This window comes from Vanellus vanellus (genome assembly GCF_965231255.1).
Source record: "Vanellus vanellus genome assembly, chromosome: 1".
Lineage (NCBI taxonomy): Eukaryota > Metazoa > Chordata > Aves > Charadriiformes > Charadriidae > Vanellus > Vanellus vanellus.
The window spans coordinates 38,335,385-38,359,949 of NC_138905.1; the positions used below are offsets into that span (position 1 = coordinate 38,335,385).

Sequence of the window (24,565 nt, forward strand, 5' to 3'; positions counted from 1 at the left end):
TTTCCAAAACTTCCTAGAAAGACAGCTACTGTAGTAGCTGCTGTTAGGTACCATCTGAATTTGAGCATCTGATACCTACTTTAGCATATTGTGAATGTGGACAAAATAATTTTATCTTTTAGCTGTATGTCACCTAGAGTATGTACTTAAGACTCTCTGCTTTCTATTGAATAGGATATATTAACAGCTATCCCGTTTCAGTTCTTTTAATAGTAGTTTTCTTGTTATGTTTGTAGTTCAGCAAAGATCTTTGAAGCACTGAAATTGCATACTTTGGCTCTAACAGAAGGGCATGGAAATAGGAGTGGCTGGAATGACATAGGTCGCTTGGGCTCTGTATATCTTGATAGTCAGCAGGCAAAGGCAATCTTGTGTTCCTCATTTTCATATGACTTGGAAATAGTTCCATTACAGAAGTCTCATACTTCTTGCACAGTTGTTTCTTTCCCAATGTTAGGAATTCTCTGTGTGTCACTTTCTTAATTTTTGGAAGTATAAGTCAACTGGAATTAAGTTAATCCTCCAGTTGTGGTGTTTGAATGTAGAAGTTCATAAACCTAAATACTCTTCAAGACTGCTAGGTTCTGAACAAAGTCAGTACATATAAAATCAGAATGAATTCTTGGGTTTGAATCTTGTGAATAGATTTCAAGATCACAGTTGTTTTAACCTTCTGAGATCTGTTAGTGCTGTGTAATAGAGCCCAATAGTATGTGCAATTGAAGAAGAAAGCCTCTTGACCTGTCAGTATGTACCAGGATGTTGGTGGATGATAGCATGCATTCTAAATACAGGACCTGTAGCATGCCTGAAGATCTAGGCTGTACTGGCATCTAGAGTTCAAAGCGTCACTGTGGTATTTTGTCCAGTCCTTCAGGATGCAGCCTGTGTTTTGACTGGCAGTTTAGGATTTTTTTTCTTTAACTGAACAAGGATAAAGTATGGTGTACTTTATTTGAAATATTATCTACAGTATCTAGTAGTTAAATCTGTCAAAAAAAAAAAGGTAGGTAAGCTCAGTGTAGGATGAAGGACAAACATAAGTGATGTTTCAAAAACAGTTGACGAGAATGGTCGATTGAAAAACAATCTTGATCATGCCAAAGTGTAATTTAATTAAATCAAGCCGTGGGGGGAGGGGAATATTTCTAGTGTGTTCGGTTTGCTGTTGAAAGAACAGATACTGTTGTCCTGTCATGCCTTTGATAACTGGAGCTCTAAAGAAAAATTGGTAGGCAGAGCTCCAGTGTAGCTAAGCTAACAGCAATAGCTACAGTGCCTTGACAGCTCTGGAGACAAGAGGTTCTCTGAAGTGCCACATCTAGGGTGATATTTCATCCTGCAGCATGGAAGATAACCTGTTACCTTGTGTGAATGACACCCGTCCTCCCCGGCTTGTGAGAATATAATCCTTTCTCCAAGTTAAAAAACCACAACCAAACAAACCCCCTTCTGTTCTTAAGTATTTCAAGAAAAGTGTGGATTTTATGCTTGTTGTAAAATGTTGTATCCATCCCATGCTGGTCTTCTATAGCTGAACTTAACTGTATTAAACCCCAAGTCAACCACACTCTCCTCTCTTAAAAGCATTCAGTAGTGTTTTGATTTCAGCATCTTTCCTGTTTACCGAAGAATGTCATGTTGTATGAAAGTGCATAACTTCAACATTTTCAACTAAATGTTTTATCTTTTTGTTCTTGCCTTTGATAAGAAGGATTAGTACTTACTAAATTACAGTGATTTGTGGCTGAACATGAATAAATCTCTTCTTCAGAAACATGGCTATCTGTATTTGACGTAAGAGTTCAACCTTATCAGGTGCATCAAATCCACATCTAAAGATCTGTTGGGCTGTCATATAATCCATGGTGGTGATGATACTGGGGAATCCCTTTAGCAATAATACAGTAGTAATTCAAGAGGTATAGAAAGCTGTATTATGATTTCTTAGATGTTCATTTTGAAGTCTGTACAATAGCCACTTCTTCCGTCATAGACATTTCCCAGTCACAGTGATAAAGAGGTGGTTGAAAGCACATGCTTTTAGCTGCTGCTGTTCTTTGAATCTGGAATGATAGTCATATTCAGTTTAAGGTAATAAAACAAAGTACACTGTGATTGAAATACAAAGTGGCTTCCTTTTCTTGAAGGTGCTCAAGGAGAATTTATGACAGCCCTAAAAATTTTCTTGTCAGTGACTTACTGCACAAAGTTGTGCTTCTGCTTTCCTATTTTATCTCCACCTTTTTACCCTCATCTTGTAAGTCTTAGTGTTGAGACCTATTTAGGAAAAGGAATGACACGTGAGGTGCTTAGTTAATTAGGTGTAGGTTGCTGTTGTCCTGCAAGAATTTCTGTTTATGCTCTTAATTGGGAGAATATTTTGTACGCACCACACCAGTGTAAATTTTCAAATAATCAGTACTGTAATCTGAATAGGTTTGTCACTTAAACTTATTCTTTTGGGGAGAGGGGGAAAATTAATTGTTATAGATGGGTAATAAATTTGGAGACATCTGTTAACTACGCTACTTTGAATTTTGCTGTGTAGATACAGCATTATTTTTAACTTGCCACTGTCTTCCCTAGCCTCCCCTTTTGGTCCTGTTTCTGGTGTACATTTTGATGGTTGTTACTGTGCTAGCCTTAATTTTGTACCTCACTGATTTCTGTGGCCATTTTTTTTCTTACACATAAACTCCATCTAAGTTGCAAAACTTTCTTTTAATTTACCATGGCTTTGAAACATCTTTGAGAAAAAGCAGAATTCATCTTTATTTTCATATGCTGCACTGTCCTGGGCACATTTGCCCTGCTAGTATGATGTTACATTAAGTTTTGTGCTGGTGGTGTGCTCTGGCTGAAGTAATCTCTGCAAGCACTGGAGATCTTTCAATCAAAAGGGCATCAAGATTACTAGAAATTGGAACAGGCAAAGCTTTTTTTTTTTTTCTATAGGTATCTACACTAAAGCATGAATTCCCTATTTAGCTAGTTTTGCATAGCTTAATGGTGTAGCGGCTGCCTTAAAGAACAATATTGGCTTTTTTTTTTAGTTCATAAACAGCTTTGCAGAAATGTTGATCATCTGGGCCTAGGGTCTCTGCAAATAACCTCACTATTCTTTATCCTTGGATTAAAACCATGTGCTGAATAAACCTAGCTATTAACAATCAGCACATAACTTCCTCAACCCCACACCTTTTCAGGTCCAGGTCCATGACTAGGCCACCCCAGATCACGTTCTCCAGTATGGTGTGGTGCCCCAGTGTACAATATGCTGGTGACATTTCACTCCCCCCTCCCCTTGATCTGCTGGAGCCAACCTACATGAGTAAGGTAAGTCCATTTATTTTTCAATGTTGCTTAGTTCTGTAAAGTTTTTCTTGTATACCCTATGTATAATTTTTAATCAAGGGCAAAAAACTTTACAAAACCATGTGCTATTGAAAAAGGACTTGTCCTTAAACTATAGGCAGCTCAGAGATAGATGCAGTGTCACCAGCATATTTAGAAATCTATTCCTGAGACAAAACAATGTTACAGGTGTTGGTGACTTGGACTTTGTGTGTGTATATATTCTAAAAAGAACACTTTTAGTTATTTGGGGAACTTGTGGTAGGTTCCATATTAGATTTGGAGGCCACCTTTTCTAATTTCTAGTAGGTAATTTATTTTTTCCCTCAAATTTATGTAAGGAACAAGTTTGTCTACGACTTATCTGCAGGCAGTGAATTTTCTCTTGGTTAGTGCTTGTATTTCACATGAATTGTCTGCCACATGTCGGAATTTCTTCTGCGTGACACGGGTTTTGTTTTGGTGGCATACAGAAGAGCAGCAGTGTTCATGTATTTTGGATATACTTGCAAGATTTTATTTTAAAAGGTCAGCAGTAAGGAGCACAGACCTATAGTGTCATCTGCCCAAAACTGAGACTTCTAACACTTGGAATGTAGCATCTTGAACCTGTCAAACTTTTTCAAAGTAGGGATTGCAAAAGGAGAATAATTAGCATCAGTTTGGAACACCATTTTGTCTTGTTGAGATTTTTAATCTTATGTTTAAACTCTTGAATCTACTCATCTCAAGTCTTCAAAGCAAAACTTACTTCAAGCCTTGGAAGTTGTTTTACCAGGTTATCCCCTTCCATTTCTGTTGCTGCTTTGTTGGCTCTTCTCAAGGCATGGAACTACCTTCTCTGAATCTTTATTCCTTTTCTTGTGGTGCAGTCTTCTGTTGCGACTCCCACAAGTAGAACTTCTGAACTTTAGAGAAGTTAATATTTATTTTAGAGCTTCAGAATTTATTTCATGGGATTGTTCAGTTTTGAAAGAGTTACTCCACTATTTTTAATTTCCATTTTTCTTCTTACATCTGTGTTATCCTCAGGTGTGTTTCGCTTCAGGTTTTTGCAAGCTTCTGGTCATGTGTGTAGAGCGTTTAGGGTTAAAAAAGCTCCATCCTTGTAGAGTGCTCCCTGACAGTTGTTAATGCAATACAGATGCAATACAACATGCATCTGTTTCCCAATTTCTTAGTCAGATGGGCAGTAAATTGCCACAAAAATGGAAGAAATTAAAATTCATCAGGCAGTTAAAATGGAATGGTTAACCTGCAGCTCCAAAAACTTGGTCCAGATGTTAAGAATATCTGTCTTTTCGTGGTGATGTAATGCAAATCCTTTATCTTCAACTATATGGTATTTTCTAAAATATCCTGAATTCCTCCCATGTACTGTGGTCTGGATGTAAGAGGGTGCATTATCTTTTTTAATGGAGATGTTGTAAATCTAAGAAATTCAGTTAAGTGTGGTACACTTTCTTCAGTGCAGTAGAAAACTGTGGGGAACCTAATTTCCTTGAATCTTTTTCATATATGAAGGAAAGTATTCTTTTGAGTAAAACCAGAGAGGCATTAATGTACAAAGTTGACCCTTGTTAACTAGATAGTATTTATTGACAAGCATAATACCATTAAATTTATTTTTCTTTGTAGCATTTCATCTAGACAGAAGAAATTCACCACCGAATAGCTTGACACCATGTCTAAAGATTCGCAATATGTTTGATCCAGTTATGTAAGTAAAACTACTTACCTGTCTCTTTCTTTTTTTTTTTTTTTTTTTTTTTTTTTTAAGGGTCCATTTCTTTCCTCTGACAGGGGTTTGGCAGAAATGAGTAAACATGAATACCTTAAAAGAAACAAATGGGTTTTACCAAAAAAAAAAAAAATCTTCCTCTTATCTTCCTCTTAACATCTATGAGAAGACATAAATAATCTTGCTGTCAGCCTTCTGTCCTTCATTGTCTTGCTTTGTATCTTTGGGTCATGTCTTGAAGAGTGTGGCATTTAGTTCAACTACTTGGAGCAATGACTGATCTTTCTCCATTCATTAATTTTGTAAATGTTCGATTATATCAGCTGACAGGGGAGACTCGTGACCTAACAACAGACTGTAAGTTTCTGAAGTATAGTTAAGTATTCTGGAGTATTTAGATTGTTCTAGAGCTTGCACAGTTTGCATTTAAAAGGCTGAATTTAAATAATTTATTACTTTGTGGCAGTGTGACAGCCTAGTTTTGAAGTAAATGGATTTTTGTAGTGGGAAGGTTTTAAACAAATCAGTGCAACGTACTGGCTTCTAATGCTCAAATATAATTCTAAAGTATGTACCGCGTATGAATAAGTAACAAGCCTTGTTTCACATGCCAAGAGTTAAGGAAGAATAATTAATTTTTTGGTAGTCTTTTAAAGCTTTATCCACTATCCTGTTAGTATCGCCACTGGCTGCGGACTAGATCATGTTAGGAGTTGGGGATTAACACATAGGTTATTGCCAGCTAATCCTTTCTAATTTTTGAAGCTGAGTTTCTCGAGTGCAGAGATACAGGAACTCCTATAACTCCTCTGAAGTAATTTATTCCTTGATGTGATTATATAAAGGAAAAATGGAGATGCTGTGCTGTCTTACAGAGTAAAAGTGGTATGCTGATTGGGACTGAAGAATACGAGAAGTTCAGTGGAAAATAAAAGCTATTGATTAGAATAGGGAATAGCAGGAAGTAGGAGGACACTGGAGCACTGACACAAGTGATTGCAAAGTTTGGATGTATTTCTTCAGCTCTTTCACTTCTGTTTCTAGCCACACTTAAATAATTTTAGTTCTTTGCCTTAATTCTAAAGCTGTTAGCTAATTTAGCTGAGAACAGTGTTACCCATAGCATAGAGAAGTACTCGTTTTTCTCAGTGGCTTTAAGATTTAATGACCATCATGGGCAGAGACCCCAACTATGGCTTCTTTCATAACTTCCAGGTTGTAGTAGGGTGAGCAAGACTGAAATTTTAGGCATTGTTCTTGAGGCGAATTGATCTTCCTGTAGGAGGTTGACATAAAAGATGAGATTTACTGAGAATTTTAGGCAAGATCATCCTTATTGTCATGTCCTTATTGTCTGTGCTACAAAGGAGACTTCATGAACTATATTGGTTAGTCTGAGTAGTACTGAAATAAATCCATTCCTGAAGCCTCACCGTAATATTTATTGGTATACTGTATTGGTTACTTTCTTGTTTCAAAATGTTAGCTGTTCAAAATGTCTGTTGTTAATGGAACCTAGTAACTGAGATGTTATCTCCCTCTAATAGGCTATATCTCTGCTGTAAACTTCAGTGTTTTTCAGTACTGACCCAGTCTGTGCCCAGCAAGTGCATTAAAAAAAAATAGTAAAATTTATAGACTAGGAGTTGTTCTCTTTAGGCACTTCTCTTTAGTGTCTATGTCCAGTCAGCTATTTGAACAGTACAACTTCCAGTACATTCGATTTTTTTTTTTTTTTTTTTTAGACCTTTTCTTTTGGAAGTTGCCCAAACTCCATTACTGGACTGCTGGATTATAGTCCTAGTGGGATACTTCATCCAGTTGTGTACTGCACACCCTGGCCCATTACTCTTCCATGAGCTGTCTTGCAGAGGACTGCTGCTTAAGGATGTACTTTTTATCACATATTTGGAGTAATCTTTAAAAAAAAAAAACAACCCCCAAACCTAAAACTCCAAAACCCTCAGTGCAAGACAAACTACTTTATTCAACTGCTTGTGTCAAAAGAGGAAGGATGTTTATGTTCTGAAAGGAATGAATGCTTTCACTGACCTCCTGAAACACAGACTACCAGTGTATGTGATCAGAGTGGCACATAATGTTTTGACATTTGCTTTGGGCGCAAGGTATATTTAACAAAATTAAATTTTAGCTGCTCTTTAAGTCAAACTATTGTACACTAACAAATGACTAAGTACTTTTCAATGATATGCCAGTAGCTGGTAAAAGCAGCCATCCGTAATAGAGGTCTTTTCTCTTGACCTGAGAATCATCTGGGGAATATACCACTTATTTCATAGTTATCAATGCTAACAGAGTAAATAATTTTCTTTCTACTGCCCAAAGTCAGAAAACTTACCTGGACATTGTGAACCCTCAGACCACGCAGTAGGCTTAAACTTGGGTGTATGTTCTAGGTGTTTACTATGCCATACACAAATCTGGTTTTTAAAATACCAGTCTAGGCATTATTTGGGTAAGCCTGTTTTAATGTTTCTGCATCTACCACAAAGTCAGTAAAAAGAATGGTTCACAAAGCACAGGTAGCGTTTCCTGCAGGACTCACATTGACAGCTAATGGAATATACATGTGCAGGATTAGGGATGGGCAAGTCATTCCTGCTGGGAGCCTGTTTCATTATGGGAAATCCAAGTTAGTTGATAACTCATGGTGTTTCATGTCCCAGGTCTGCAAAACATAAAAAGCAGACTAGACTGAGGACGCACTTCTCCTTGATTTGCAAACAGGAAATGAGCACTTGGGAGTAATGCAGTGACTTCAGTATTTGGGAAGAATACACAGCAGAAAAGATGGTTGCATTCTTTTAACAATAAGATCTCTTCTTATGGTAGCTGGCTTTCTGCTGATGATGCCGTGCTTCTCAAGAAGATCTGGACGTGAGTCCTGGGCTGGGAGGGAACACACCAAAGTCAAGATTTCATAGAATAGTTTGGGTTGGAGGGGACCTTTAAAGGTCCTGGCTTTTGCAACTTGGAATTAATTTATTTGCCTAATATTCTGAGCACAGCATTTTACTTGGAAAATACTGTTGTTTACACTGTTAGAGATGGGGAAGGAGACTTGTATATTCCCTTCATTTTGATCTATCTAGTAAAAAGAAAACACTTTTTCTTCCAACATGAATAGGGTCCATCTTCTAACTTTTGCAAGGTTTTAGATTTTAGGTGTTTTCCTGGAAAGTCTCTCTCTGTCCCAGTAGGACCTTCATTTGGATCTTCTTTGCACCCTTGTGTCCCTCTCCCACTTTTGTTTGCTTGTTTACATATGATCTGCCTGTGTAAGGGTCTTCAACTGGAAAGTGTGATCCTCTAACCAATCAAGGTCAACCGACAGAAGCAAGTCTGACATTCCATGTTGCCAGATGTCCCTCAAGTGCTGTATTAGTGTTAGATTAACTTCCCTATGTACAGTCCATCCCCCACTACATTTTTTTCCACGAGTAAGGAGGAAGGTAGATCAGATATTTCAAGAATTTTGGCCTTACGTAAAGAAAATTCTTTAAAACTACCCAAAGCTCTTGATAGTATTATTGAAAGAGTAAGTTCATTGTTTTTTGTGTAAAGACTATTCAGGCAGGCTTAAGGGTGTATTAAGGCTGTTGAAATTGTTTTCCCCTCTGCTTAGACTTATTTTATTAGGACCAGATAGTTCTTGCAGTACCTTCACAAAAATACATAGACTTCTGTCTTCTCTAATGATGTACCTAAAGATTGATTAATCTTTTCACAAAAAATATTTTATTGTAAAGCCCCAAAATGGGAATCTGTTTTTGTTAACTTCTGTTTCTGGATCTAGATTGGCATGTTCTATCAGTACCCTATGGGACGAATGCAATTTGATGCTTTGTTTGGGATAGTGAATAGCTATTTCAGTGATCAACAGTGTCTGAATAGCCAAAAAGCTCCTTCAGCCTGCTAAAGCCCTTCATGTAATGTTGCTTCTGTGACTGCTGGTAGAGGTGATACAGTAGAGGGGCAGAGGCCTTTATGCTGTTGTCTTCCCCTGGTCATCTTCCTCTGCAGTAGGAACAGCCTAGGAGCAGCCTTCTCCTTGGGACAGCAGCCGGGCCCCCCAAACAGGTGTGGGAAGATGAGTTTATGACTGCTTGCATTTTCAGACAAGAAGGCGATGGCAGGTTGCTGGGAGGACAAACTCCCCCCCGGAATACAGATTATGCCTTTTGGTTCTTAGGGTTGAATTTTCTAAAGTGGACTGTAGGACCCAATTTACTGAATATTCAATAGGTAAAGTAGTAAATCAGTCCTGAAGGCATTTAACAGAAAATGATGTCAAGTTACAGAGGAACCAAAGTCGGTGGGGAAGGATGAGATTGTTGTGAATGTTTAAAAAATGATGTGCTTAATTTTTCCTTGTTTGCATAGGGAAATAGGTGATCATTGGCATCTAGCAATTCAAGAAGCAATCTTGGAGAAATGCAGTGATAATGATGGTATTGTTCATATTGCTGTTGACAAAAATTCACGTGAGGTGAGTGCCTTTCCCATAACATCTTAACGCTTTGTTTATCTGTGTCTGTTAGACTTTAAAAAACAAAACAAAACAAAAAAAAACAACCAAAAAAAAAAACCCACCAAAAAAATCCCCAACAAACCACCAACCCAAACCGCTCTCTTTCCTAATGCAGGGTTGTGTATACGTCAAGTGTCTCTCTCCAGAGTATGCTGGAAAGGCTTTCAAGGCATTACATGGCTCTTGGTTTGATGGTAAGGAATGGGGCTTTACAACAAAGCATGGGTAGAAATGACAGAAGATGGGTGCAGTTGGAGTTCTTTTAAATGGTGAAATGTGTTGTAGAGCTGTAACAAAAACTGGATCTTTTTAGTTGTCATCACCTGGTAAACTAATTTCAGTGTAATATCATGTTTGCATGTATTACGTCCTGAAGCAAAAGGTAATAATACTGAACTAGAAGGTTTCTCTTCTCCTATTTCTTTGCCTTATAGGAAAGCTGGTAACAGTAAAATACCTGCGACTAGATCGGTATCATCATCGTTTTCCCCAGGCTCTTACTTGTAACACTCCACTGAAGCCATCAAACAAACACATGAACTCTATGTCACATCTGCGTCTTCGGACAGGCACAACTAATTCTCAGGGAAGTTCCTGAGAAGACTTTCTACAACTGCTAGGACTGTTACTTGCAACAGGAATTTTCCTGTTTGGCTGCCGTCTTCCTTTTTTAGTGCTTTTTGTATGTAATACTTTAATGAATTAAATAAAAGTTTGAACGTTCCAGAAATCTTGTTTCCAAAGGGACTTAGCAATGAGGCAGTAATACTGAGCTGACAAAAAAAAAGAAAGAAAATTGCTTCAGGAAGTTTTCCGGGGCTGTAGTAAACCAATGCATTTAAGTTTTGCATGAGAAATACACAATTCATTATACATTTGCAGATGTGGTGACTGTATTTTTGCACCAAGAAGTGTTTTTGGTAATACAAAAGCATGGAGAAAAGACGACTTCCTGTATTTCCATAGTTTCCTGTGAAATAATCTTGTGGGTATTTTGTAACAAACAACCTACAGTTCCTGATGGTGAATAAGTTAAAAAAAACAATCTTTTCAGTTAATATTAGGGTTTTTTGTTGCTGTATAAGAATCTTTTTCTGCAGCTAGGGTATGGGGAAAGTTAATCTGGCATTAGTGGTTTCATGTAAGTGTGAGGGGAAAACGAACAGAATGCGGATGTACTAGGTTTTGTATATAAATGTAAATGCTGGTGGTGGCAAAAATGATTGTGTTCTGTGAGGATGTCTGCATTGAAGCAGTGAATAAGCTTCCTATTTTATTCAAAACCTAATGTTTTATATGGTTTTGGCTGTTCCAGGACAAGAAGCCAAATACCTTAAAGTATTAGATACAGGTTAAATATCTTTTATAAGTTTTGTATTAAAATACCTGACTATGATTTTATGTGAAAGGTCTGATACCAATTGTAATGAATTCAAATTTGTGAGCAATAAAGAAGCAATTGGCAGATACTGGAAAAATATTTTGTGAAAAGCTGTATTTATTATTACAATTGCCAGGGCTGTGACAAAATACCATTGGGATTAAGGGACTTTCCCAATACATTATAACTTGTTTAATGAACCAGTTACCCATTAAAATTGTAAAAGGTACATACTTCCTTGCAACAATTTTGGCTGATGTGAACTAGAAGTGCAACGGACAGTAAATTTTGTGATTCCAAGCTTGTAAATTTACTAATCTTTACTTAGAAGTACAAAATTGTTGCTGAGAAGCTTAGTTGCAAATCTAAGATTATTGGCTTTACTAATCCCCACTCCTACAACAATTTTATCTAATTATCCAGCTAAATATCCTGTAGGAGGTGAGACTGGAAGCACACCAGTCCCGCAAATTTTACTCAAACTCACTTTACTTTGTAGATATGATGGATTTGCAGCATGAACTTGCACAAATAATGCACGTTTTTCTTATGGTTAAGTAAACATGATGCACACTATTCTGCAACAGAAAATCCTATTGTGCCTTACCTTTGTGCTTTTGTGGGCACCATGTTTATTATTGGAGAGTTTGTTAACGGAAAAATTTTAAATCCTCAGTTTTATGTCTCAGATGCTAATGAATGAGTATATATAATATATAATCAGCCATGCAGAATTCTACTTACCAAGGACAAGTACATATTTTTGATGGGTAAGTAGATTGTGCCAGGTCTGGTAGATTTTGATGAGTTTTACTATATACATATATGTATATGTATAATATACATGTATATGTATTATATATGTATATAAACTAATTTTGTTGTATTTGATGTGCATCATAGTGATTTGTTAACCTGACCTTAGTGACCCCATCTTGTGACCTGTTGCAAGAGTGAATGTAAAAATAGTTGTGGCATTTTAAAAGGTCGCCTCGATGCAAATGCATCTATCTTGCTTCTAAAATATATTTCTTGTAAACACTGTACATTCTATTATTGTAATATGTACTATTATGCAGCTTATTTTACCTTAAACTGTTAAGTTGACCAATATCCCTTCCTGCAAGACAGATGGGAATGTGTATAATACCTGAACATTTGAGAAAAATCAGATGTTTGTTGTAATTTGTCACTCTGTCCTGTAAAAAAACAAACAAAAAAAACCAAACCAAACTCGAATTAAAGGTTTATTAGGGGTTTTTATATGTGTCTCACCTTCTAGATCTTTGGATGTCTCTCTGACTTGAATACTCTTCATCTGGGGGGTAAGGGGGGAGATTAAAGGTTAGGTGACTATGATGAATTAATGTTTGTTGGGATTTGAAGCTGAACAGGTGCTGCTGTGAGCTGAATCACCTCAGTGTGTTTGTCAGCTTAAACTTTGTCCGCAATTTGTACACAGGGAGTGCAGAGGCATTACCTTCATTTCTGAGTCTGGGGCATCTGTTAAACGACGGAGGTGAAGAGCCTTAGCCTCATGTTTTAAGGTTATTTCTTGTATTTTGATAGGCTGACAGAAAACAGAAGCTTTTTTTTGGTTGTTACATTTTTATTATGCTATTTTATTTTATTCTAAAATTGTTTAGGTGACAGTTTGCAGGGAAGGGCTGTAGGTAGGAGGACCAAAAGCAGGCTCTGTGAGCCTGCTATTTACATGCATTTACCCGGCTCGATTTTAGCTCTTTCCTGTGGAAGAGGGAGAATTTCGCTCTAATTTCTAATTCCATTTCTCCCCCCACCCCTTCCCCCGTGTTTGGGTTGTTTGTTTTTTGTTTGGTGGTTTTGGTTTTTTTTTTTTTAAGATAATGCCCACCTTGCATAAGAGCTGTCTTAATTTCGCTGCTTGTGATCAAGTTCGGTCAGTGGCTGGGCTCCTGGCCGGCAGCGGGAGCCCTGGGCCGCAGCCACCGCGCTCCGCAGAGCGGCGGCTGCCGCCAGGTTCACCCCTCGCACCACCCCACCCCCCACCCCCGCCGGCGGGCGCCGCGCAGGTAGGTCAGGGCCGCTCGGGAGCGGCAGCCCCGGGGCTGCGCCCCCTCCTCTCTCCCCTTTCAAGAAAACTATTTTTTAAAAAGGCGAGAAAGCTGCTCCCTATAAATTAAAGGGCTGCGGGGAGGCGATGGGACGGGGGCCCGGCCCTCCCCCCGCCGCCAGCCTGGGCGCAGGCCGCCCGCCTGCAGCGGCGCCCGGGGACGGCCGCCTCCCCGCTCCGCTGTGCCGTGCCTGGCGGGCGGGTGTCTCCCCGGCCCTATGTTCATATTTGGCGTTGGCCGCCGGTGCCCAGGAATTTCCCGTCATGCTCCCGGGGCGGCGGGCCCGTCACTGCGATCCCGGGGGGCGGGCGGCGGGGGGGGGGGGGAAGCCGCGGCCGCCCGCTCGCTCCCTCGGGCCTTTCCTCATGCGCGCTGCGCCGCCGCCGCTCCTCTCCGCGCTCTGCCTGGCGCTGGCGGCCGCCGCAGGAGCCGCAGGTAGGAACCGCGCCGGGCAGCCGGTCCTCCGCCTCCACGCCGGCCCCCTGCCGCCGAGCTGCGGGGAGGGCGCGCCGGGGGCTGCGGCGGGGGCGAGGGGAGGAGCGGCGCCGGGGCGGGGGGGCTGTGGCGCACCTGCCGGGGCTGTGGCGGAGGGGAGCGAGGAGCCGGGCCCCCGCTGAGGGATGCCCCCCCATTCCCCCGGGCCCTGCCGGCGGCGGGGGGCTGGGGTGGGTGGTCGGGTTAATCGCCCTTTCAGGGAGCGAGCCCCTGACAGGGTTTTCCCGCCCTTCCTCCCTCCCTTCCTTCATGCCGGCCGCCGCAGCGCCTGAACCCCGCGGCCGCGCAGAGCCCGGGCTCCGGCATGTCCCTTCGCCGTCGCTGCCGCTTCTGACTCAGAAACGAGGTAAATAGTTTCTGGGATGTACCGCGAAAGAGTTGGTTTGGGCAGACAGCGCTCGGCCGCGCTGCTGCCGCCGTCGCCGGCTCGGGAAAGGGTGCTTCGTTGGTCAAAAAAGGAGCCCAAAACTTCACGTCCGCGTTGAGAATTCGGTCGCGTTTTTTTTTTTTTTTTCTGAGGGAGCTCAGGGTACGCGCTGGCGGCGTTTGCATTGCGCTGCCGACAAACACAGACGCAAAGGGTATAATTTATTTCTTACTGTCCCGTTTCCAGGTTAGTCTAGCTGTACCTGGTGCACCTTAATGATCCTGGAAATAGAAATGAGACTCAATTAAGCTTCCTGTAGCGTTTGACCAATTTGCTACAAATGTTGGCTTTTCTGCTTGAGCTGAAATTCCAGTCATCGTCCCCGTAGCGTAACGACTGTCCTGAAGGCGCAGTGATCTTAAATAGGGGCAACTGTGTATTAAAAATACCAAATCTAACGATGGATAGCTACAGATAAGGCTAAATGCCTCTGGTTATCCAGCGATAAACACCAGGTCTCTGTAAGAGTTCTAACCTTAAACACAGCTTTTAAGAAAGTATAGAGCCTTAGATTATGTATGTCATGCTTTTAGTTCTTTCTGTTTTGAGCTTCCTATTGTTACTATTAAAATGGTTCTGAAACCGTGCTCTCTTGAAAGGTAGATGTCAGAACGAGATACCTGCGATAGGCAGATACTTTGCCTTACCGATACGGCTTGTTTATGGCAAGCAGTCTGTAAATGGAAGAGTCAGCTCCACTCCCACTGTGGCACTGTGCCATCCATCTCAATCCAGCGTTTAATGCTCAGAATTTGTCCTGTTTGTGTTTTTGCCCTCGCTGAATTGACACAAGTGCTTGCCGTGTTATTTGCTGATGATTCCCAACTTTTTATTGCGCTGCTGCGTGCCTTTGCAGTTCGTCATGATTCCTTGTCTGCCAAATTTGGTTGGTAACAGTGCCCTTTAAGTCTGATTCTGGAAGTAGTTTCCATGTGGCTTGTCATCTTAATCAGACGTTTGCTCATAGTTTCTAAAAGAATTGCCTGCCTTGCTGTAGACGTGGCTTATTTTAGAACAGTATTTCTTAATTGTCTTTTAAAATTTATGTAGGGAATTAAACATGGTAAATAGCTTAACCAGAGTTAGTAAATAATCCTAGAATTATGGGATGAAAGAAGGTTTTTTTGTTTTTAAACAAAGTTCTGCATTGATTTCTCAAACCCACTAAAGTTAGTGGAGTTAAGCCATATATAGTTCAGTCCAGAATGTGGTTGGTTGGTCCTTTTCCTGTTTGAAGTTCCTTGGATCTTTGTAATACACATTTGAAAAGACCTTTAAGGAGGAAAAAAAGAATTCTGTTTCTCCCCCAAAAGCACAGTCTTTAAAAATAGTGCCTTCGTATATGGGGTAATGTTTCTATATTCGGTAGTAAAGCTATATAAAGCAGTTGATCCTCGACAAAAATAAAATCTTTTGACTCAATGACCTTGCTTATTTTTCCAAGTGGTGGTGGTTATATGCTCTCACAGGGATTTGGTTAATGCAGATTTTTATGTTTGTACATAATATAAGAATTACTTATAGCTGTTCAGTAAGGGAAACTTGCACACGAGGAAGAAAATTCGTCCTTTGCCCTGATATTTATGAAGGTAGGGAAGGATCTTGTTTACCTACTCACGTTTTGTCAGCTTTGTAAGATGATACTTGTTTCGATATCGTTGGAGGTCCAGCCTATTTATTACTTTAGAAGTGCGAGAAAATGAAGTTCTGCTTTTAGGTGGATTGTTAAAGGTCCTTTTGTTATTTCTTTTAAAAGATGGGGGAATAGGAGGGAGAAGGGGGAGAGAAGAGATCACTCTGTTAAGGATTTAATCTTCTCAGCCAGAAGGTTAAGAAGTGTGCTTGTCTGCATCTGACTGGCATCACTACAAGCCAGCGATGCAGTAAAGCCATCCAATTTTGAGATAGCTCTGTTGAGCTGCATAATTCAAGCGAGTGTGTCTTTGTTACAGAGCAACTCTTAAGATACATGCAACATTATATTAGTCATAGGTAGGGAATCTGACCCTCTTTTCCCCTTTCTATTATTTTTCTTTTTTTATTAAAAGCTGAAGTTTCGGCAGCACCCGGGCTATGAACTTAAGCTGTGGAGGCTTTAGCTGATGGGAAGGTGGGATAAACTATCAGCCTAATTATAGCTTGGTCTGACCCTGATTTGTTTAAAGGTTCCTTTAGCCAAAAGACCCCCACAAAAATGGATCCTAGAATTCCTGGTGTATTTATGATGGTGTGTTTAGGAATTACTGTAGAATAAAGTCAGGTAGGGATTTGTCTTTCCCTGAGTAACTCTAAAGTTGGTGTGCTTATTTTGGAACAGACTCCAAGGCTAGATGGAAATACGGTGTTTCTTGCTCTGGAATAATCGAGCCCATACATGGAGTTATTTAGAGGCCACTTTCTATACACAAACCAGAGGTCTTTAAAACATAGCGTAAAAAACCTGCCATCTTTTGGGACTTTTTTTTGTAGTGTCTCATAGAGTAAGAAGTGGCTACAGGTTAACTTTCCCGTCTCTCACTCGTGTCGCTTCTGTAGGATTGTATTATTATCATCTTTTCAGATACTTCATTTGCCTCAGAAGGATCTTAGGTTCTCAGTAAACTATTAATATGTACTAGCTAAAAAAAAAAAAAAAAAAAAGCACAAAACTAAAGATTTAAGTCCTTCTCTGTGGAAATTTGTGAATGTATAACCAACTAGCAGTGTTTTAAAAGTAATTTCCAACCAACCACTTAAGGAAAGGAAAGGAGCACTTATTGCATCATTACCTTCTAGCAGAAGATGAAGAATGTCATTCTGGGTTTTGACAGGGATTTTTGTGTCCTTAATCTGTGAAGATGGTGATCCTTATGTTTTGTCTGAAAATAGTGTAGAAGAACCCCATTTATGGTGAGGTAATTGGAAATTATAATTTATCTGCCTAGCTCCAGCCTTCTGGTTCTCATTTAGCAACCTCAATTCCAATAGCATTATCCGAAAACCACACAATCCAGCAACTGGTACTGGGAATAAAGAGGCTTTTTTCAGTAAGGACTTTAAGACCTAAGGAATTGAATGATACTAGTCCGAAACAGGCAAGAACAGTGCTTAAACTTATAAGGTGCTAACACGGTTTTGCGGTCTTCACAGACTTAAGTTATAGTTTAGCATTGTTTTGTAATATGATTAATAACATAAGTACTTCTTTATTTAGGCTGAGCAGTGGAAATGATCTTTCCAGTAAGTTTTGCATTTAAACACGATTCAGCTTTTGAGTGTGGCACAAAGTCTAAGGACAGGACTTCTGCAGAGCTCCCCAGTTTGCTCTTTCCTTTCAGTATCATCTGAATGTCGGGATTAATGATTTCTTTGAAATGTGAGCAGCAGTTTAGCAAAACGTACATAGTGTTCTAACACATTGTTTTGTTGGGAAGTGTTACCACATCCAAGAAATCTTAAGAGTAATGTCGTGCATGGCATTTGGAAGTATTTCCCCAGGGGTCTCTTTAACACCGTGTTTTTCCAAACAGGGACAACGCCTTTGCGTTTCACCTGATGGAAAACAAATCCCTACTACCAGGGAATAACAATAGGGCTGATGGAAAGTAGCTGCCAAATGCCACCACTTTCACTCCGACTGCACAATGAAAATGGGGGGGGGGGCGGAGGGGAAATCAACACAAGGAGCCTTAGCAACTTCCTGGGGAAGTGATCTGTGCCAGCCGTCGCCAAAAAGAAAACAGCGCAAAAAGTGTTCGGTCTGGCTGAGGGATTGCCCTGTTCTTGTTCCTCTCAGTTCCCCGGTGGGTGGTCACACACAGAGAGCGTAGGTGATTTTAATGACTTCGAGGACCTGTGCGGTGGGTTGGCTGGGGTGAGCGCCGCATGGATGTCCCTTTCAGTTCACACGCAGGTGTTTGGTAGTGTGGTGAGTCTGGCCTTGGGTTTCCTGCAGCTGGTTCAAGAGCAAGCATGGGTTTGATGTGAAGTTACTGTATGTGCTTGAATCAGCTAAGAAAAATAGTTAACTTTGTACAGCAGGCTTTGCTGCCTGGGTCAGATTGTCACCATCCTGGTGCTGGGAAGAAGCTTGATATTAAACATAAAACCAATGCAGATCCCTCCTTACATGTCCTGATGATGAGCAGCCACAGCTTATACCCAGTTCAAGTCGAATTTGTACTAGGGAGTGATCCGGCAGTGCACTGATCCAGTCTTACGATGCTGAAACCAAGGCTCGCAGATCAGATTGGTTAGGCTTCTGCTCCTTCATGCCAACGGCACTGTCAGTAGCCATAGCACTGGCTTGAGGGAGAGAAGGGAGTAGGACAGATGCGTAGGCTGACAGCTCGGGGACAGGCGGAAAGGTTGAGGTGGATCAGCCAACTATGTGAAGTTAAAGCCCTGAGATGAAAATTCAGAAACTTCATAAATAAATGATTTGGGTTTTCTATAGCTTTATCATCTGTGCTTTCAAACAACTACAGAAAATCATCCTTGTTGGTCAAAGCCTTAGTATTTAATGGCTTCCTGTGGGAACTGTACTTTTAGACCGTATCCTCATTTTTTCATTTTTTTTTTCAGGATTAAAATCAGTGTTTCATTAGGTCTTTTTTATATACAGTGGAAAAATACTCTGTGCTGACAGCACACCTTTTAACATCTCTTCTCATAAGAGAAACCAAGCTGTCTGTGTACACACTTGTACACTTGTTCTGTGTGCTCTTGCTTTTACTTAAAAGCAAGCACACTAAGGGGCAAGATCCCCACTGACTTGTGCAGCAAATTAGTGGCTCACTTGAGAAGGGACCCACTGGACGCTGCTGGTTTCTAATCTTCTACAGAACGCGGCGTCCCTCATCCAAAACCGCAAGGCAGCTTTGCTATTTGCCTCTGAACTTCAGAGAGGTGCTGGATTGTATCGTTGTATCGGTTGTTGAACCACGCTGGGGAGGAATACAACAGATACCTTGTAAGACCCTAAGACTGTGCTCATGAAGTGCTTTAAAATGTGAAATGCAGTAGCTGTCTGGCGGAAAAGGAGCCTTTTTTTGTTGCTCTGTTACATATGAACTACAGAGTAGTACATTTTTATCTAATGACAGTCAAGTAATAGCTATGACAGTAATATAGGCAAGTGTTTAATAGCTGAGTGATGTAATGCTGTTTAAGACAAGATGCAGGTTTTCAGAGCGTTATCCCATCTCCACAGTCACTTTTGTAGACTAAACAAACCAAGTTCTTAAAACATTTTTGCAAGGATTTTTTTTTCTGAACTACTCTTTTTATTTGTTCTCTGGACCTTCCTCAGTTGTCTCTGTCCTGTGCCCCAAACCAGCAGGGTATTCCAGCTGATACCTCACTGCTGCTGAGGAGTGCGGATTCCAGCCCCAGCTATTATGCATTATGCTTCTCTTTTTAATAAACTCCAGATTGTCATTTGTCTTTTTTTTTTTTTTTTTAATACTTTGACACTGTTGGCTAAATTTATTGTCACTGTAACCTTGACATCCTTTTCTGCAGTACTGCTGCTGGTCTGGTATTCTTCCATTTGGTTTTGTGCATTTGAGGATTTCTTTTACAGTCCAAATGTGGTTCTTTGTACTTGGCTATATTGAATTTCATCTTACTGTTTTATGACCATTTCTTCAATTTCTTAAGACCATCTTGACTTCTGCTCAGCTCTTTAGAGTGCTTCACACTCCTTGCAGGTTGGTGTCACTGCAGTTTGAGTAAGACTGCTTGCTGGGTTTTGACCCTAGTCAGTAGGAGAAGCGCTAAACAAGTGTGTTTTTTAAAGCAGCTCTGCACCCATGTTATCCTTGATCCAGAAGGAAGGTACTTTTCCAGTTTGCTCTGTCAAAAGGTATTTTATATTTGAGATCTATTGGATTTACTGCTTTCCTCCTGCCTGTAGAATAGAAGGAAAGTATGTTGGTTGATGGGGTTAGTTTTTTGTCAAGTCAATCTTGGTGGCTTATTGCTTTCTAATTTTCAGTTGCCTGTTTATGGATTTTTTAGTAATTTGTTTCAAAAGCTTTCTGGATGTTGAAGGTAGGCTTATGGCCATGTAGTTCACCAATTGCTCTTTTCTCCCTCTTTAAAAATGGACATTGTCAGCTTACTCCTGAGCTTTTGAAAAGGCAAAAGCCTTTCAAAAGTCCTCCAAGGTCCTCCAATCGCTCCTTTCTGAACGATTGCCCCAGCTTGTTTCCCAAACACTGTAGGATAAATTTCCTAATCTTTCAGAGGAGGAAGAGCAAGCAAGACAAAGGTTGCAGACACACAAGTTAGCTCCACCATCTGGGAATATAGTGATTCAACACCAGTGTCCCTAATTTCTGATAGTCAGTCTCATATTTATCCAGGTAAAGCACCTGAAGTGGGTTCCTAAGAGTGAGGAGAAAAGCTTGATAGATTTTGATAAAGCTCGCACTCAAAAAAAAAAAAAAAAAAAAGCCACTCCAGCAGCTTCATTGACAAGATATTTCATTACAGATCCAAGGGACTGTTGTGCTCCACCAACAATTTGGGTGCAGAGGAAGGTCTGTGCAACAGATTTCAAAGATTTGAAAGTAGTCACTGCAACTACCTCATATGATTATCTTTGTTGTTTCTTAAAAAAATCCCTCAAATATACTGCCATGGAAGGTCATCTGGGCAGTCAACTTATTTCCAACCTTATAATCTGTCGTGTGTGTTGCTTTATTAGTATGGGGCTACAAATAGCGAGATTTGCAGATGGCCTTAACTGATCATAGCTTATGGCTTATTAATTTTCTTATTAGTTTTGCCTAGCAACTACATAAAATTTCCAAACGTCTAGATAAGTTATGTCTTTGAATATCTAAGTACACATATAAATGTAAGAGAATGAGAATCTTTCTGTACAAATATACCAATGATATTAAATTAACATACTGAACAAATATATCAGAATTCTGACCAGTAAGTGTTCTTTCAAAAAACCTTAAGGTGGACGTAGAGCTGATACGTCCTTTGTCATTTTATTTTTGATAAGGGGTGCTGAAGGCTTGCATACTCAGCACTGAGATGTGGTGAAGTGAACCATGGGAGGGGAACGGGGCTGTGCTGGGGATGGAGGATGCCATGGGGGCATGGCTGAGTCGCTGAGGAACTACTAATGTGTCAGTGAGAGTAGTGTGAAATGTCAGGACCGAGAGGGTAAAGAAGGACTCCCAATGTTTTAAGTGAAGGATTTCCTTTTTTGGAGCGCGAGTCCAAGTAGGACAGAAACAAACTGTATTTTGGGGCAAGGCTTAATGAAGTTCCTGACAGCAGGCTTCAGCAGGAGGGGGCTGCCTGCGGGTGCTGTGCTCTGCCTCTGCTGAAGGAAGTGGAACAGATGTCACTTTTAAGAACAGATTATGCAAAGAAAATATCCAAATTTGTCTTAGAATATTGAACCAGATGGGAAGCTGAACTACGAAGCCTTGAGACTAACAAAAGGCTGAGGGAAGAGGAGAACAAACTTGGCAGCTGCGTTGATTCCCCCGTAACCCTCCAAACGAGAGGAGCTGAACTGAGCGGTGTGCCTACCCTGTGAGCCAGCTGTGTGGGCATGGGCAGCCCTGGCGTGTGCATTTGGGGGGGCTCTGGCAGGCCTGCAGGGCTGCTGCCAGCCCTGGCGTGTGCATTTGGGGGGGCTCCGGCAGGATTGCTGGGCTGCTGCCAGCCCTGGCGTGTGCATTTGGGGGGGCTCCGGCAGGATTGCTGGGCTGCTGCCAGCCCTGGCGTGTGCATTTTGGGGGACTCCGGCAGGATTGCCAGGCTGCTGCCAGCGCTGGTATATGCACATGGGGGGGCTTGGGCAGAACTGTGGGGCTGCTGCCAGCCCTGGAGTGGGCATGTGCATTTGTGGGGCTCCACACAGGACTGCAGGGCTGCTGCCAGCCCTGGCGTGCGCGTCTCGGGGGGCTCCACATACGACTGTGGGGATGTTGCCAGCACTAGCATCAGCAGGCAGGCGACATCGCCCCTGCCTGCAGGTGGTTGAGGGCTGAGGCAGTGGGAGCTCATCCTGGAGATAACTCCAAGATCACCCCTCACTCTAACAGAGCAGGAGAAAGTATTTATGTTTTTTTTTCCAAAGGTAAGTACTTCTTGCTGCACAGAAATGTTTTGCATGGTTACTGTTGGCTATAAGTCCAGCTGGCAGGTGTAGGATGAGTATTGTTGTCTTTTGAATGCATTCAGGGTTGGGAAATGGGAATTGAAAAGCTGTAAGACTTAATATTTTCAGGCAATTAAAAGAGGTGGAAGAGATACCTTCACATTCTGGACATTTGAGAGAGAATTCAAGAGAAGGGAAATAATCAAAGCAGGTTTTAAACTAATGTATTTAGCTAGAATTAATACTTCTTTTTTTCATTAATTGAAAAATAGCTTTTGGATGCCTAGAGGTGTGGATACTTGTGCCGCACATGCAATGTAAATATATTTAGCTAATTAAAAAAACCAAAGTGCTATATTTGTGCGTTTTTAAACTGCACTGGAATGAAAATCAGAATTCAGCTACACAGACTCCAAGTAACATTTTTCATTGAAAAAAGTTTGTCTTTGGACATTTTCTCTTGTAAGAAGGAAGAAGAGTCCTGAATAAATGTTTTTATCCCTGTACTTATCTAAACACAGGTAGATGCACATATAATCCTAGATGTACATATAATCCTAGTTATTAAATAGTGGCTGAAAATTTTCTGTAAAGTTATATATTTTTTGCTAATCAACATACTTAATGATAGCCTAACCAAGTGAAGATTTGTTTTAAGAAAATAGTGTTACAGAAATAAAAAAAAAAAAGCTAAATTAATCTACCTCGGGTAGTTGTTTAAAATCAATCTTTATATTTGAATGAAATTTATTGCTGTTAGGACAGAAATAGTTTTCTTTGCTCTCTCACTTTTCAGTCATTGACATTCAGTATTAACTCATCTGATCGTGCTGCAAGTTCAAAGAAGATTTAAAGATAAATACTCTTTCCTTATTTGCTTTAGTGTCTTCTCATGGCTATTCATAAAAATACATCTCTGACGAGGCAAGGCTTACGAGTTTCTGTTTTACTTGATGAAATTTTTTTTTGGTATGGATTAGATGTATTTTTTTTCAACTGCATAAAGGTTCTTTGGTTTTAGGATGGTTATTGTTACCAATACAGTGAGCCATTCTTTTATTATTTTTTTTTGTGCAGTATCAGAATTTCTTCATGCTGTATTTTTTTAAAACTATTTTTAGATAAAAGGCTGAGGTTTTCTTGTATATTCATAAGGCTGCTCTGCATACCATCATGACACAATCTGTGTGATCAAAGGTACATTTTTAAAGAGTGCGTTTATTCTGTTGACATTTGCATAGACTTTTGCGTGCTGAGGATGTTATTTGAAGGATGTTGCTTGAAGGATAACTCATGAGACTGTGTAATACCTAATTATATGAAAGGGAGATGGCTCCTCTCTGTGGTGATGAGCGGTATTGTTTTTTAGAGAAAGCCACGTAGAAAATTTCCATGTAAGGGAGACTGCTGGGGAGAGATTGGCAGCTATGATGTCTTTAACTTGAAATGCTTTTCTAGTAGCTGAGATGATAAAAAAAGAAACAACCAACCTGAATTGGTCTGAAATGCAGTCATGCTAGCTATCAGAGAGATCATAACTAAATTTTATAAATTCCATGCTTTACTTACAAGCTTTTTACAAAATATGAGATGATACTCAGGTCTCATTCACAGTCTGACCTAAAAAAATTATTTTCTCATGTAGAAAATTATAAAAACGCAGGGAGATAATTCAGCCTTTGAATGGTTTGTGCCGAAGAACTGAATGCTGAGTGAAATGACGCAGGCTGATGTCTGGGTAGGATGTGGGTCTGTATGTGTCTTTTGCACTAGAAGTTTATTTTTCTAGTAGTTTAGATGCGCATTATGTGTATATAAATGTAGATAGATATTAGCACCAACCACTTTTTCAATTAAAAGAATTTTAAATATCTTAAAAATCTGCTGGCCATAGACTTACTGATTATAGTGGGAGGTGTCCCTGCCCGTGGCAGCGGGGTTGGAACTAGGTGATCTTCAAGGTCCCTTCCAACCCAAACCATTCTATGATTTGTTGGTAATTTCCTATATACACTGTAATAACCCCATGGCGTGTGATCGTGCACTGAGGATACTTTAGTTTGCTGCTGTGGCAGGGATTGTTGTTTCTTTGGGTTTTTTTATTACCCGATACAGATTTTACTCTGAGAGCTCATTAAATCGGAGGCCAAAACCACAGCTGAAATCACAACTGTTTTTAGCTCTGATGTGTTCAGGGACCTTGTCTCTTTCAGTGGACTAGTAAGTGTTGTTTCTACATTTCCTTGCAGTGCCTCATAAAACAGGGTCATCAAATGTAAACTCATCTGCGATGTTTCAGAATTCAGCTTCTCTGTGCAGCAGAAGTGGCAGCTTCCTTCACACCTCCCGCACCGCAGCCTGTCTGTACTGTGGGGACAGGAGTGCATGCTCAGCGAACTGCTGCAG

General features: G+C 40.5%; 2 protein-coding genes across 2 annotated transcripts in view; both read left to right on the top strand.

Annotated features, from left to right (window-relative positions):
• LEMD3 (LEM domain containing 3) overlaps positions 1-11,818 on the top strand; it is a 53,719-nt gene extending 41,901 nt beyond the window's left edge. The window contains exons 10-13 of the mRNA XM_082498503.1: positions 4,996-5,077; positions 9,503-9,608; positions 9,766-9,844; positions 10,085-11,818. Coding sequence (XP_082354629.1) covers positions 4,996-5,077; positions 9,503-9,608; positions 9,766-9,844; positions 10,085-10,248 — 431 coding nt within the window. The 3' untranslated portion in view covers positions 10,249-11,818. The remainder of the gene's footprint in view (positions 1-4,995; positions 5,078-9,502; positions 9,609-9,765; positions 9,845-10,084) is intronic.
• Positions 11,819-13,341: 1,523 nt separating this feature from the next.
• The window catches only part of MSRB3 (methionine sulfoxide reductase B3), a gene marked incomplete at its 5' end in the record, with an annotated part of 87,500 nt that continues 76,276 nt past the window's right edge, over positions 13,342-24,565 (top strand). The window contains 3 exon segments of the mRNA XM_082498687.1: positions 13,342-13,437; positions 13,439-13,486; positions 13,488-13,559. Coding sequence (XP_082354813.1) covers positions 13,342-13,437; positions 13,439-13,486; positions 13,488-13,559 — 216 coding nt within the window.